General features: G+C 41.3%; 1 protein-coding gene across 1 annotated transcript in view; it reads right to left on the bottom strand.

Annotated features, from left to right (window-relative positions):
• KIAA1244 (KIAA1244 ortholog) overlaps positions 1 to 15,584 on the bottom strand; it is a gene marked incomplete at its 5' end in the record, with an annotated part of 81,005 nt that overhangs the window by 21,575 nt on the left and 43,846 nt on the right. The window contains 9 exons of the mRNA XM_010289446.1: positions 621 to 754; positions 2,319 to 2,633; positions 3,255 to 3,405; positions 4,803 to 4,913; positions 5,168 to 5,383; positions 5,631 to 5,738; positions 7,189 to 7,354; positions 8,594 to 8,760; positions 13,642 to 14,552. Of these exons, the coding sequence (XP_010287748.1) occupies positions 621 to 754; positions 2,319 to 2,633; positions 3,255 to 3,405; positions 4,803 to 4,913; positions 5,168 to 5,383; positions 5,631 to 5,738; positions 7,189 to 7,354; positions 8,594 to 8,760; positions 13,642 to 14,552 (2,279 nt within the window). The remainder of the gene's footprint in view (positions 1 to 620; positions 755 to 2,318; positions 2,634 to 3,254; positions 3,406 to 4,802; positions 4,914 to 5,167; positions 5,384 to 5,630; positions 5,739 to 7,188; positions 7,355 to 8,593; positions 8,761 to 13,641; positions 14,553 to 15,584) is intronic.

Here is a 15,584-nt window from a genome sequence, read left to right on the forward strand (position 1 = left end):
ATATGACTAATGTAACTTCTAAAGGCACAGTACAAATTTAAGTGAAATATCTTCCTTTGGGTCCAATCCTTCTACTGGATTTGAGACAGTGATGGAAAGGACAATTTACAGGCTTTGTATAAGGTAGATGCTCCACTCTGCTGGGGAAAAGCATGCAGGACACAGCTTTATTTAACATTCTTCAGTTGTGTGTTTTGTTTGCTATTGCCCATTTTCTGAACACTTCTGAGGTTATCCCACTGTCAAATATCTAACCTAAATCCACTGTCTTAGGTCTACGTTCATCTGAGTTTCCTTACTGGATCAGGCTCCAAAACGGAGCTGTGATTAAGTATCTGTGGCGAAATAACACCCCCAAAGTCCAAGAACCAAATGAATGTCCTTTGAAGTGTCTCATTGCAGGTGTGGGTGTGGTCCCTGTCCAAAAAAAGTGCTTAACCTTTTCCAAAGACTTTGAATTTCATCTACAGAAAGATCTTATTAGATTAAATACTGTGTTTTATTTATATGTGGAAATTCAATTGGAAAAATTAAAACTGTAAGAATACAAAGCAATTCTTGTAAGCAATACAGTTGTATAGGAAACACAGAACCCTGTAAGGGATCTTCAGGTGATTTACCTGGCATTGCTAGGGAGTAATCAACTGTATCTGTGACTGAATGGAAAAGCTGGGCCTGAGAAGCCTTCTTGAGCTGGTAAAGGAAGCCTGCCAGTGCCATCAAGTTTAACTTGTCAGCAGCATCTTCAAAGAGCCTGTGAGTAAAAGAACAGAACCTAGCTGAAAAATTCATGAGATGCAGACTTAAATGTGTAATGTAAGAGGAAAACTCTTATCTGTATGTGTTGCCTTTGGTGACACATTGGGTTACTGAGGACTTTTTTCATTTATACAGTGCTACAGGAAGACTTAGATCCAGAAGCTTTATTAATTGGTGGGTAGAAAGTTGAATACTGTAGGACCAACCAGAACCCTTCCAAGATTCAACTGCAGTACTGTAACAAAAAGTCACTTTTTCAAGGAATCAACAGTTCCCCATTATTTGATCTTAATGCTATAAGCAGTTCATGAACCAGTAATCAAAAAACCAGTGAGAATATGCCCAGTTCTCACAACACAGATCATCATAGCTTCACTGACTTTAGTTACACCGGTTTGCTCCATCTGAAGTTACAGCCCCTTACATGAAAACTAAATTTATTCAAGTCTTAGACCTAAAGTTGCTGTACCCAAATTGCTATTTAGGAATATAAACAAGAGTTGTTATTTTCAGCTGCAATGAGCTCTTAAGATTTAAGAGTTAAATCTGTACTGTTAAAGCAGTAAAATTATGCTTACATAGGAGGTGGGTTCCACAGAGATCACAATGAAATTTCACACGGTGCAGCCACAAGTTGACACAAATACGATTTTCTGACATTGCTTTTCATGAAAAACTGTTTATAGTCCTGGGAAACTGGGGCCTGAGTCCTAATAATGTCCGCACTGAAGTAACAGTGTGGAAATCAAACCTGCATTGTTAAAATTGCAGTACTGCTATTGTCTAATCCTTGAAACCAAGTTGGATTTGTGAGCTTCCTGAATAAAAAGTACTTTCCATGCACAGAGTCAAACTCCTACAAGCAATGTCAGTATGCACTACTTTCTCCTCTGAATTTACAAATAATGCCGTCCTATGGGCAGAGATTACAAATGCAAAATGTCAGCTGGAGGAAAAAAAAAGGGCATTAGAAGCATGCAAACCCAGGAAATTTTCAACTCTAGCCTGGGCTGCCAAAAGCATTGCAGAAATAGTGAAAAAGTCTGCAACATATCAGTCTGCAGACTGTGTTGTAGGGACACTTAACCTAGCCATTCTGTGACCATGCTGGGTGGCCCTTCCTCGTCCGGACCCATTGGGGCAGGCTGACAAGCTGTCCACACAGTCGTGACAGAAGCAGCTGCTTTCTAACTGACACTGGTCTTGTCACTCAGTCCCTTCCTGTCAGGACAAGACACCCACTTATTTTGCCTACTTTAATGAACACAACAGATTAATTTACATGCAAGCAATAAATCCACCAGTCTCAGGATGCATTTGATATACTTGGCACATTCACTGCTGTGCAGACATACTCAGCCTGCAGTGCAGGTACTGCAGAGATGCAGAAAACCAGGTCTTTTAGGAACTGCTGGTTGTGATGCACACGCAGCTCTCTTGTGACACTCAACTGAAGCAAGTGGCTGCAACAAAGATCAGGCCCCACTGCACCACAGAGAGATCTGTTCTCGTCCTATTTTGGGAACAGGGATTCTGGTTCCTGACAGTGCTGCTTTTACCTGTCAGCTTGCGTGGAGAGTGTGAGAACTGCCTTGGCAGCACTGGTCCCACATAGCAGGCTGCCTCCACGGAAGTCAAAAGCTCTGCCCTTACTGCTCTCCTTGATGAGTTCCTGGATAGAAACCGGCTGAATGACAGGATTGCTGCTGAGGGTGGTCTCCTGCTCGGGGATCACTGCCTGGGGAGATTCCCCAGACTTGGAGTCTGGGTGCAGCCCTCCAGGTGTCTGCTGTGACTGGGTTATCGTAAGGGAGGGCTGGGAAGCACCATCGCTGAAGTGGGTGTGCTCCAGTGTGCTGATGTACTCACACACCCTGAGAACAAACAGGAGAAGCAAAAGATGAATAAAACCCCCAAAACCACAACTCCTCCTCCTGCTAATCACCAGGGTCAATGAAGAAATGCTTGGGTCTGTACTCCAGAGGCGAGTCAGAAGGACAGTGCAAGTACCGCTCTCGGCTGCCTTACAGCCCCATTGCTGTGAGAAGCCAGCTTACATGGAAACCTGCTGCCAATTCACAGGCACCGATTTCTACATCTGAACCAGATACGACGCACAGGACATCCTCCTCAAAACGTAAACAGACAATCACTATCTCTCAGACTGCATGTAGATATAACCTGTCTTCTTACATCCTTTGGCCTCCCATATGCCTAGATAGCAAATAGTTTAGTGGAGGTGCCCAAAAAGCCCATTTAGGTTCCTGGGTCTGCCACAGTCTTCTGGTAACTTTGAAGTTTCTAAGCGTTGATTTTTGCCCTTGAATAGTGGTGGGAAACAGCACCATCTTTTCTCTTACAGATACTGGCAGTTAAGTCACTCTGACACTGTTTATACAGAACACTCCCAGAGCATGTAAAGACCTTTTTCTCAGTCTGTTACTGTCAGGCAACATGGTATAAATTCTGTTTTTTGGGGGAAAGCTGGTGAGTACCTGAACACATGAGGCCAACAGTCCTGATTGTGACTTCCCATCTCCAGGCCCACATTAAGGACTGCATCCATACACAGAACATGAGCAGTGTGCAGGCAGACTCCCTGCACTTTTCCCATCTGCTCCAGTTTCTGCTCCACTTTCTGTTTCACTGCAGCATGAAAAATAATTAAAAAACCCCATTAGCTTCTCTAGCTTTTAAGCAAACACTGGTTTGTATATAGGCTGATGGCAAAGGTAAGCAGTCTGAAAGCTATGAAAGAATGTGGATTTTAGACAAAAAAACAAATCAGAGAAACCTATTTCTTCCTAATAAACATGAGGTAGTTTTAAAATTAAAATCCCTTTTGGTTAGTCTTATATGCATGAAAAAAAATCAGTGCCAGATTGACACCCTCCACCCCCAAACTCACATCTTGTTGCCCACAGAACAGATGTAGATTGCCAGTGATACTACATGTTTCTCTTTGGAGCTGGCTGGATATTTGTTTATTATTACCAAATCTCCTTTGCTATGGAAAAAAAAGAGTGTTTGGATTTCGCACCTATTTCCATACAAAAGTTTCATCAAAGAGCTTTTGTTAATGGATACTGTTGTCAAAGCATAACTAATCCTGATCTGAACTATAAGCATTTGAACTCATTCTTTTTCCTGAGAATCTCTGAAAAGCTTAGTTTTCATGCTGCTTTCCATAGGAATGGAAAACAAATGTTGAAACAAATGTTGAAGCTTTGCAAGCTTTCATAGAACAGATCTGTTGGCCTCTGGCCACCGCTACTGCCTCTTCTTCACTTCATTGTGGCCTGTCCAACTTGCCTCAGTCATATCTAGCAGAGTGGTCAAAAGCTAGTTTGTGCTCAGGCCTATTCAGTTTTGTTTTCTCTACTGAGACATCCAATTTAAGTCATTTGTGCAATGCTGTGTTTTGTTATGGACTTCTTGCCATTAGAAATCAGATGTCATAAACACATTTTATGTGCTTCTCCAACCAACCACTGGAATGGCAATTGACTTTACTGACTTCCACTGGGTTTGGAGTAGTAGTATGAAGTTGCTGAACTTTCTACCTGTTATATGTATATAATTTTTTTTATTCCAGCTTCATTTAACATGATTCAGAAACAGTTTTAAATATCTGATGATGACAAAAGACAACCAAGGATACATACAAAAGACAAGAAAAAGGATGCAAACTCACCTTATATTACCACCCGACACATTAAAAAAAATATTGTTTCTCTGATTCCTGCTGGTTGTAGTAGTATCACAAGGCTTAAGAAGTGCAAATTTCAAAAATGCTGTCGGCTTATCTGTTGTTCCACTGATTTCAGTTCCACATAAAACATAATTAGTGTGATATAATGTTAAGAACCTAAGACAGCAAGACGTGTACTGAAGCCTCTAGACATACATCCCATATGCCTACAACTGAGTGGTGCACAGCAGTGACATTCCCCTCTGTCCTTCTTCTATGTGTAGCAAGTACTTTCCAGTTGCATCTTAGCAGGCAATATGAGATAAGGTAGACAGATTAATCACATAGTTACCTTGAGCTATAGTATCACTGGGCTCTTGGATTTCTTTTTCCTCTTTCTCTTCTTGGACACAGGAGGCAGCAGCCATTTGGGCAAGAGCAGATGCACAGTTAGCAGCAACTCCTGGAAAGCAATAACACACTGTTTAACCAGCATTTCCTCCCCAATCCAATGCAATCTCAACAACAGGCTGTGTCAAGGGAAGTTGGCTGGACATGTCTATGCTGTAGGGCAGGTGGGCTCTATGGGGAGTCCTACAGTCCAGGTTCCTATCCAAGACTGGAACGGGATGCTGCTTTTCTCTCTCCCAAATTCCTTTGTGGAAAGTTACCATCCTGTTTTATGAGTTTGCCATGATATCCCACATGCAGCAGTACCTAGAGCACAGCTCAGCCGGGCTGCCCTCCTCAGTCCATCCAGGCTCACGCAGATGGAGTCCTTTTCCTTTTGGTTCTGCTCCTTGGCTCCTTCTGCTCCCAAGATGAAGGCCAGCCCCTTGGAGCTGCCTGCCATGCGGCCAGTCAGTGGTGTGGACAAAGTGTCAATCAAGTTCTTCCAACAGCCGATTAAAAGGTATCGGGCAAAAGCAACTCCTGGAGTGAGAAATGCATTACTACTACTACTGGAACATGACACAACAGCAGCTTTATCATCAGTGGTAAAAAACTAAGTCATACTAGTCCTCTGCATGCTGGACTACCAATTCACATGGAGGACGTACTGACATACTTCTTTCAACTCTTAAATTGTTCTAAACCACAATTTATCTGAATACGTTTATGGTTTATAACAACCCACTGCTGGTAGCTACACTTGTGCTTATAAATACAGTCTTAATACCTGCAACAACAGAATCATCTGTCTTCCGGTTTTGGGAAAGAGGAGACTGAGCTGAAGCAGATGCCATCAATTGGCCACCAATTGCACTACTTCCCAAGCCATCGATGTCTGCCAGAACATTAAAAAACAAAAGATTACTATTTGACACACAGATGGTATAAGAAAAGCATCTCCTACTGACTCTTTGTTCAAGTAAGTACCAGCACCCCTGACTTCTCAGGTAATGCTTTTTAGTTGCTCTTTTCTGGCAGCCTTGTGAAGTCTTGACATAAACATGAGCTATGACATCTTACACTTTGCCCAGTATAACAAATGTTTTCTTGAAGAGGGAAAATATCGCACTCTCAAAAGCACACACCCCACCCCCCCCGACATTACACAGTCAACAGAACTCTTGGCAAAGTTTTAATGGTATTTCTTACAGTTCAGACCTTCTCACACCATTAAATCTCCACATTTCTTAGTATAACCTTTCAAATCTTGCTAAATCCTGTATCTAGATGTTCCCAGACCTTAGTCTGAGTCCTCAAGATGCACTGGGATCCTACATCTTAAATGTGATTTTTAGTAGACCCATGTAGGTTCAATCTCAACAAAAGAAATACAACCCTTTCTCCAACACAACAGACCAGTTTCTCACAGAGAGTTTAACATTAGGCATGTCAGGTTGATTTCCTTTCTAGCAGCCTCTCCCTGTCTGTCTCTTCTCCACATAATTGATGGCTGTTGTTTTTCCAAAGTGTTTCTTTCAGCTTCCTAGCTCAATAGCTAAAAGCAACGCTGAGCTCAATACAATCAGCAAAAAACTTTCAGAGCAGTGCCCTTTGATTACCAGCTAATGGCTCTGCTGAAGCCAGCGTTCTCCCTGCATACACTGTTTTTATTACCCCTTTGTAATCATACAGCATACACATTCAAGCAGACAGTGCATTTAATATCAGTATGATATCATAGACATCCTGCTGCCTTTCAGCTGATACCATTTGATTTTTGTTCCTTCAAAGGAAGCTAAAGGGTTTTTTTTAAACATTTGTTAGAGGTGCTCCAGGTTTTCAGCTTCTCTCTAGTGCCATTTGGCATATCCCTGGCACAGCACAGATCTCAACCAAGGGGAGCCCAATCTGTGGAAGGCTCCCAGGATCAGACACCACTATTTATATTTGTACTGCACCAGAGGCACACTGAAATGGTTTTGCTATGACATCAAGAAAACAGCAGCCTTACCACTTAGCATTAACAAGTACAAAGTCTACCAGGACTGAAGCTGACAGAATTAAGAGATGTTTTGGTTCGGTGAACAAACCTACTCTCCCTGTCTCCCAGGGACAGTTTGTTTTTAAAGCCATGCTTCAAAAGCTTTCTGTCTGATCCAAAACAAACCCTTAAGTACTTACCACACTTAAGTCTGATTCCTCCTCTACTGGTAATTTTGTGAAACACCACATGTTGCATGATGATATGCTGTTTTGTATGTAATGCAATGAAGCAGCATGTTATTGTAGCCTGTTTTAGACATGGGTTTGGAAGTTAGCCTTGCCACCATTACCATAGTACTGACCGGTCAGCATAGTGATAAGCGGAAGGCTGTGCTCTTCAGGGCTTCCCCAGTATCCAGCTTCCCCCAGCATGTTCCTTTCTAGTACCTGGTGGTACAGTTCTTCAACCCAGGCCTGGGAAAATACCATCAACACTCCACTGGATTGGACCTGCTTCATGAACTCCTTCTGCAGAGAACCATAAAAGACAGATGTAAGACAACAATAAGCCCTACAGCATGACCCTCAGCTCCTAGATATACTCCTGAAGAATGCAGGAGTAGAAATGAAGTTATGCAAAAATAAGAATTAGCCAAGGATCACAATGTGTCCCTATGGTGGAAAATGACATGAACAAGGAGCTTTATTGTAGCTCATGCAAGATGCAAATCATAATGGCAGCTCTTGTACAGTGACAATGGGACATGCTGATCTCTCACTATTTCCGCAAGATAGGGGTAGGATCTCAATTCCAATAAAAAGAAGTTGCGGCATCTAATGCTGCCTGCCCAGCAATCAGGCCCTTCTGCACTGAACAGTCACCATAGATGAACTGAGAACCAATTAGATATCTGAACTATTTTCAACAGTACTTAGGTCATGCTCAGGCCTGCTGTGCACAGTGCTGCCCCTAGAGAAGGTTCTGAGTCACAGATTTGCTCTCACAGCTTGCTGAAGGACATACCAGAACTGATGATGATGTTAAAACCCACTTGGTTTTGAGGTCTTCAAGAATATAAATTCTCTTACATGGGGAGCTGAGCAATAATAGTACATTTTGACAGATTTGTTTTTGATTTTTTTGTTCCATATGTCACTGATTTTTTTTTTCAGAAAAACTCTGAAATTACTTTTCTTGGGCAACTCGGTTGAAAAACACATTCAAGTTTTGTAACTCCTGCAGTCTTCAAAACAATTTTTAAAAAGCCCAAGAAGCTGAGGAATCCCAGGTGCCAAAAAAATCATCAGTTCATATTACTAAAACCTAATTATTTTTCACTCTAGCTTCTCATGTCTTCACCTGTGTAAATACAAATCAAGTATTAAGCAAGAAATTTGTCATTATGCTCAAAAGTAGTTGCAAGATGAAGGTATGTTCCTTGATAACATACACAAACAATGCTTGCTGCATCACATGATGTTAATGAAGATCTGTTCTGAAGATAAAGCGTCCATCAAAATGACTGCTACTTTAATGATAATCAGTAAGCAGCATTCATTCCTCCTCGAATTACAGAGAAGCTGCGTAATTCAGATGCATGACATTTATCATGCAAGATTCATAAGCAACTTGGAGAACGCTTCATTTGCAATTATTATTTTTCCACTTAGCAAGCTGCCTGAAGGCTTTACGTGTGAGCTGTTTTATGTAAAAGGAAGCAAAACAAATTTTTTTTTTTAACAGTTTTCCCATATTCCTCAACTCACCAGCAACACAGGGGCTTGAGCAGGCTTCTTCCTGTAGAAATCAGAGTTGGCCAATTTTAAGTTGAGCAGCAGAGTGTAATGTGAGACCATGTAGAGACTGTCTGCATTCATCAGAGTCTGGAAGCTGAAATTTAGGTTTCCCTCAAATCCTGGTGAGTGCATCATACCTAACAAAAACACCATGTGAGCTCTCATATTTTACACATTTTTTGCCTGGAAAAAAAAAAAATCAGAAACTAACCCTAGCATTTCAGCAGCAACAGATTGCTAGAATAGTTAATGAATCATCAGTAGAAATTACTCTACTAAATGTACTAGAATAGGGAATAGAAAAATAAGTAGTCCATCTAGAATGCAGTGCTGCAAGGCAAACTGACCACTCCAGTCACAGTCCAGCAAAGCAACATGCTAAATTTGAAGTACACAGGGAGCACCAGCATTCACTGGGATGCCTGCCAGGTACAGAGCAAAAGGCAGCATACATCTACAATGCTAACTGGAAAGGTGAGGTGGGAGGGGGCAGAGGGAAAGCCTGTGTACTTAACTGAGCATACTTTGCACCAAATAGTGCTGATGAGGGTGACAGCCCTTTTAATCCCCCAGTAAATCTGCCCTGGGTGAGTGAGTTGTTGGATGGGGACTGGAGTGCTTGGCACCTTGCAGGATGAGGCTCTAATTATCATTCTCTCCATGGCCTAGAGGTATGTGGACAAATATCTGGGGCCAAGCTGGCTGGAACTCATTAGAACTCCAAGCCCTGTTTAGTTCACACAAGACCTGCTTTCTAGGTAGCTGAGCACTTGCAGCTCTGTCAGATGCATAAGCCACCTGTAAGCGCTCAGTACTCCTGAAAACACTATTTTTATGAAACAATAGCCTACAACCACGCCCAGTGGCACAATCCCTTCTTCCCATGTCGCATGGATGGCACATACATTTTCCTCTGAGTTAGCTGACCTACTGGTAGAAAAGCATAAGTCAAGTATGAGCAATACCTAATTGAATACCCCGTGAGCTGTAGTTTGAGCCATGAAAAAAAAAAAGAAATATTAGACCCTCCCCACATGACCCACAATATTTCATGTTTTTCACATCAAGTGTGAAATTCATCCATATAATGTCAATTAAGGAATATTAAGGAGTAAGCTTTATCCTAGAGGAACCTTTGAAATGAAACAAAAAAACAGCTTCCAAGGTTAGTTACATGATGAAGCAAATCTGTGTCATTCGTTAACTGTTGCAGTGGTTTATTGTGGATATATTCCTCCCACCATAAAGCTCATGACTCCTCTTAGACAAAATACAACAAACCATTAACATAAAAAAAAAAAAATCCACACACAGAAAAGAAGCAAATGTTTTTCTTGCCTCGTGAGGGTTTGCAAGCTCTGTGCTGCTGCCTTCTTGGACTTTCCACTGTCGTCACTTTGGGGGCGTGGATAAGGTGGGTAACTGTTTGAGGGCGGATTTAGAAAGAGAGTAACTGTTCCAGGGTGGGTCTAAAAAATGAATAGCTGTTCAAGGGAGCAACCTTTGTGGAAGAAGGGGGTGAGAGGGCTGGCCACCCACCATATCCACATGGGTTGCTGTGTGCTTGGGGTAGATTTCTCCTGGCGAACGTTAACAAAGAATCTTTACCTAGCATGAAAACTACGTGCTTGAAAGTCGCCTGTGAGTTAGCTCCAGTGACTCCATCACTGAAGGCAAAGATGCGTATTAACACTTTGTTGGATGGAGGATCATGATATTGATGTAGCTAGAATACATTGAGTTGATACCTTATCTCTCTTAAATATGTACCTCGGGGACTAGAATCTGCTAGAGTAATAAAAACCTCAAGGCAGAGGTATGTAAAAGAAAAAAAGCCCACTTTATTTTACATTAAAATATTTTTTTAAATGTGCAACCTCCTACAAAAGACTACCATTAAAAAAGAAAGTGTATTAACTGCACATAAAAATAGCTACTAGATAGTGGTTATATCTTTGAGCACCCAAAGGTGTTTGGAAAAAATATGTCCTGAATTTTTTCTAAAATATGGGAAAATAAACAACTGCATTTGAGAAATGCTGAGATCTCAAAAGCAGAAGATTAGCTGATGCATAAACTTGCAATGATGCTTAACAACATAAAAAATGTTGCTGCTAAAAGATATGGAATCAAAACTGAAAAGAGATGCTAAAAATGTTTGCTATGATTATTCTCACAGTGGCACACAATCTTTAGAATGAATGCCTTCACGCTGCACTTCATGAGAATAGTTAAGTCCGAATTAAGAGAATACCCTATAATCAACTTTCATTATAAAAATCTGCCAGCTATAATAAACAATGAGGTTAGCACACTATCTTAACAGAGACAACAGTTCATTTAAGTTGGTCAGGTAAAAGGAGGTCCTGAAAAAATGCAAATTTAATGTTTAGTGCAAGTCAAGATAATGTTGAGAATTTTTAGATAATTCCATATTTTTTAAGACAGCTATCACACTCCAGTGTCATTAAGGATTTTTTTGGTATTGGTTTTATCTAGCAACAAGGAGGAAGTCTCTGAGGAAAGATGACAACTGTAGATTAAGAAGGCTTTTAACCAACTGACTTCCAAATCTTAATTTCAGTATAACTCTGCTTAGCTGACTTCACTTTTTCCATGCTTATACTCCCATGCTAGTGCCTCAAATTCCTACCTCCTTTCATTGCTTTTTAATCCTATGAAAACATAATATTACAATACTATGTAAAGACCTAGCTTGTAGGAAAGACTATTAAATTGTAGCTAATGTATTTTTCCCCAAGTGTAAGAAAAATTGAAAAATGAAAGAAAGCAGTTAAATAAGGTCTCTCAGAAATATAAAAATACTGCTTCTGTACTGGCTGGTCTCAGAACTGCACCTGTCTCTTTTGAACTCGAATCTCAATCAATACTCAAATTTCCTAATGTATTCTTCAGGAATTATACATGAATAGATGTTGTACATACAAGGAGTACGACCAGTTCCTCTTAATCACCTAATTTGCCTTGAATTGTTGGTGCTAAGGAAGGAGTCCTGAAGTAAGGACTCCAACATTGCCCATAGAGGTGGATCAGATGGTGGGTGTCTTGGAAGAGCTCCAGGGGGAGTTCCTATGCACAGACGTGTTTCAACTTTAGTAAGTCTCTCTCTCTCTACAGGTCTTCAAACTCATGCCTCTCTCACTTACACAGGAATGCAAGTCCTCACCTCAGGAGGATTTATGGACTTCTGCTTAAGATCTGAGGTACAAGTTAAGGGACTGTTTCAGCTGGATTGAGTCTCATTCAAGGTGTCCAACTGAAACGTGAACTGCACATATCTTGTGACAGCAAAAAATTACAACTCTTAACAGCCACAGCTCTGTGAAAACGCCAGAATACCTCTTCCAAGCTAGTACAGTAACTTGCTACTCTATTTTTCCATGATTCCTTACTGAGTGGCATCTTCTAAAAATACTTCACTAAATCAGACTGGAACCATGGTGTACATATTTAAGTATAGATTTAGACATGAGGGGGTGGCTTTCTTAGGAAAGTGAAAGATCTTTCTCAACTCAACAGTCTAAGTCCAACTCTAGGTGAGATGTACAAACCAGAAATTACAGACTTAATGCAGAAATCGAGTGATATTCTTCCATCTTTCTCACTGTATTAGTCATAAGGAATGACAACAAAAGTCATGTTTAACCTTAAAATCCATAAGTCTGCTAGGTCTACCTCTTCCAAGGCTTCAAAATGTTCTAAAGGGATTTGACAGACAAAAGAGAAAAGTGATATACTCATTCAAGCACGAGAGAAGAGGTACACCGAAGTCTGAGCTAGAGGTCTAGTCTTGGTATTTGGTATAACCTCATGATCACTCGTTTTCAGGAAAAAGAAATCCCTTGTGCCAAAAAGGATGCTTTTGAGCACCTCAATTAGGAATGTGATTATTATTAATGTCCCCCTTAAAATATCTCCTTTCTGTGATATAACATGGCCAACGTTTCTTAAAAATGTCATCTACCATCTTCCTGAGTTAGGGCTTATTTGGGCAGCATTTAAACAGGATATCAGGAATATCATCTTATTCACCCAGCTTCATATCTCCTGTGATGATGGAAGGCATGCCTTCTGACTCTCTATGAGTTTAATGTGTGTGACAGAGCACAAATGAATGAAGCAATGATTAGGAGAGGAGCAATAGGAAAGGCAATTGTGGTGAATTAAGTTAAAGAAACAGAGAAATACATTTTACAAACATTTCCACTTTGGACACTGTTAGGAAAAAGAAACCCTTCTAAAAATACATATATATTTATACACATTTTAAATATACTATCAACAGAACAAACTAGCTTTTGCATGGTGGTTTTTTGTTTGATTGACCAAGCCAAGATCCCAGAGGTTCTAATCTTGAAAGAACTGTGGGTATTTAATCTCTTAAAAGGTGAGATAAAACTTTAACTATTTTTCATTTGGTCTGGGCTGTGATCTTTCCATTTCCTGTCATGATAGACAGCAGTATTAAGAAAAACAAAAGAGTGAAGAAGAGAATTGTTCCTCTTTTCTTATCCTTTCAAGAGCTTACTGCTGTGCAATTTTTATCACCTTCTTTGCAAGGCTGACATTACTAAAAGTAATGCAGTGATGTACTAAGCTACTTAAATCTCTTTCAAAACAGGTGATGGTCCTCCCCACACCCCTTTCATGCTAAGGGGCAACCCCAGCCTCACTTTAATGACAGCATGTGCAAATCTTCTCAACACATCTTCACAAACCTGTGAAGAGGTATCTTACTACAGAAAATTCGATTTCTTAATTGAGGATGTAATCCAGAACCTGTTAAGAGTCAATGGATTGACCTCCCTTTCAATCAGTGCCTGCATATTCAATTTGCTGTGCCCTAAATGAAGTGTGCTGCTGTGGAGGAATGTGCTTTACAAAGCAGAAACCTCCTTATTCTGGGTATGTTCTCTGAAGACGAAATCCTACAAGAGAATCTGTGTACAGTGCTGTCACAATGTGCCTGGTTAGACAATAACTATTTGCTTGCAAACCTGAGCAGAAGGTTGAAGAAAAGCTCTGCAGTGCTCCATCCACCTCCTCTATGCTGGGAAGAGCTATAAGCCGAGGTAGAAGAGCTTCAAGTGACTGGATAAACAGCCGTGCACTGTGCTGGTCTGCTTCTTGGTTTTTCAGCAACTTCAGAGAGAGAGCAGCAGTACGTAAGGACCTGTGACCTGGACAATCCCGTGGTGTCTGCTCCTCATCAGCCAGGGAGCAGTTGTCAGAGCCTATGTCCGAGACATCTGACCTGCCCGAGTCCTTCTCTGCTGCCATGGAATACTGATCACATGAATCAAATTCAGTCCTAGAAAGGTCCTGGTCATCTACACTGAAGTTACTTTCACTGTATCTAGATCCATAGGACCGGGTCTTGCAATCAACTGATAAGAAGTTAGTTATATCTGGATAGACTATGGTGTGGCTTCTCTGAACAACATCTGGTTGGTCGATGGTTTCTGACTCTGGTTCTCTATAATGAATCTCTTTGCTTTCGTGTCCAGCTGGAGATGGCAGTGAGTTTTTTTGACTTTCTGGATTATCCTCTGGAGTTGTCTGTCCCATATCTCCTTCCAAAGTAGTCTGACCAGTGTCTGTGGTAACACTAATGCTAATATCAGGACTCTTCTCATTTCCTGATTCCCAAGCAGGATTTTCTGAGGACAGGATGCGCCTCTGCCATCTAAAGTCGGCATCATTGATCTCCATGGAGTCCCTGCTCGTCTCGGTCCCATCCTTCAGTTCTTCTAAGCGCCGGAGCAGCAGCTGGATCTGCTCTTCACTAAGACCCCTTCCTTGGCTCAGCTCATCTAATGCTCCAAGCAGAGCAAAGACGCAGGACACTGAAGCATAACATGCTTCAATACCACCTTTGACGCATGCTTCTGTCATCCCATCCATGATACTACAATAAAAAGAGTTTATTTAAGTGATGCAGCACATACAGTGAGCATGTGTCACTATAATCCAACACCATCCCTCCATAAGCAGGAAAAAAAAGTGAAATTATCCTGTAAAAATTCTCCTGAAAAAGATAACTAGTATTAGAACATATTATTAACTCTCCCATGTGGACATGGCTATTCTGTAAAGGGAGTGCCAACAAAGGAAACAGTTACTGTGCATTTGTACCAGCATGCACAACATGTTTTCCCTTACAAACACTTACACTGAAAAAAACCCCCTCAACACCCAACTGAAGCTAAATTCAAAGCCATCTGTGTCCTGAAAATTATCTTTTTTATATGATACAATGTGTCAAAAGATGAGCTGGCAGGGAAGATGACCAGCCTGGCTGAACAGTGAGCTTTGGCTGGAACTCAGGAAAAAAAGGAGAGTTTATGACCTTTAGAAGAAGTGACAGGTGACTCAGGAAGACTACAAGGATGTCGTGAAGTTATGCAAGGAGAAAATTAGAAGGGCCAAAGCCCAGCTAGAACTTAATCTGGCTACTGCCAGAAAGAAAATTAAAAATATTTCTATAAATGCATTAGCAACAAAATGAGGGCTAAGGAGAATCTCCATCCTTTACTGGATGCAGGACGGAAACATAGTGACAAAGGATGAGGAAAAGGCTGAGGTCCTTAAAGCCTTCTTTGCCTCAGTCTTTAATAGTAAGACCAGTTGTTCTCTGGGTACCCAGGCTCCTGAGGTGGAAAACAGGGAGCAGAATGAAGCCCGCATAATCCAAGGGGAAATGGTTAGCAACCCGCTACACACAAGCCTATGAGGCCGGATGGGATCCACCCAAGAGTACTGAGGGAGCTGACAGAAGTGCTCAGCAAGCCACTTCCCATCATCTATCGGCAGTCCTGGCTAACCAGGGAGGTCCCTGTTGACTGGAGGTTAGCAAACGTGACACCCATCTACAAGAAGGGCCAGAAGGAGGATATGGGGAATTACAGGCCTGACAGTCCGACCTTGGTGCCAGGGAAGG

The sequence above is a fragment of the Phaethon lepturus genome, unplaced genomic scaffold (assembly GCF_000687285.1).
Source record: "Phaethon lepturus isolate BGI_N335 unplaced genomic scaffold, ASM68728v1 scaffold7476, whole genome shotgun sequence".
NCBI classification, from domain to species: Eukaryota; Metazoa; Chordata; class Aves; order Phaethontiformes; family Phaethontidae; genus Phaethon; species Phaethon lepturus.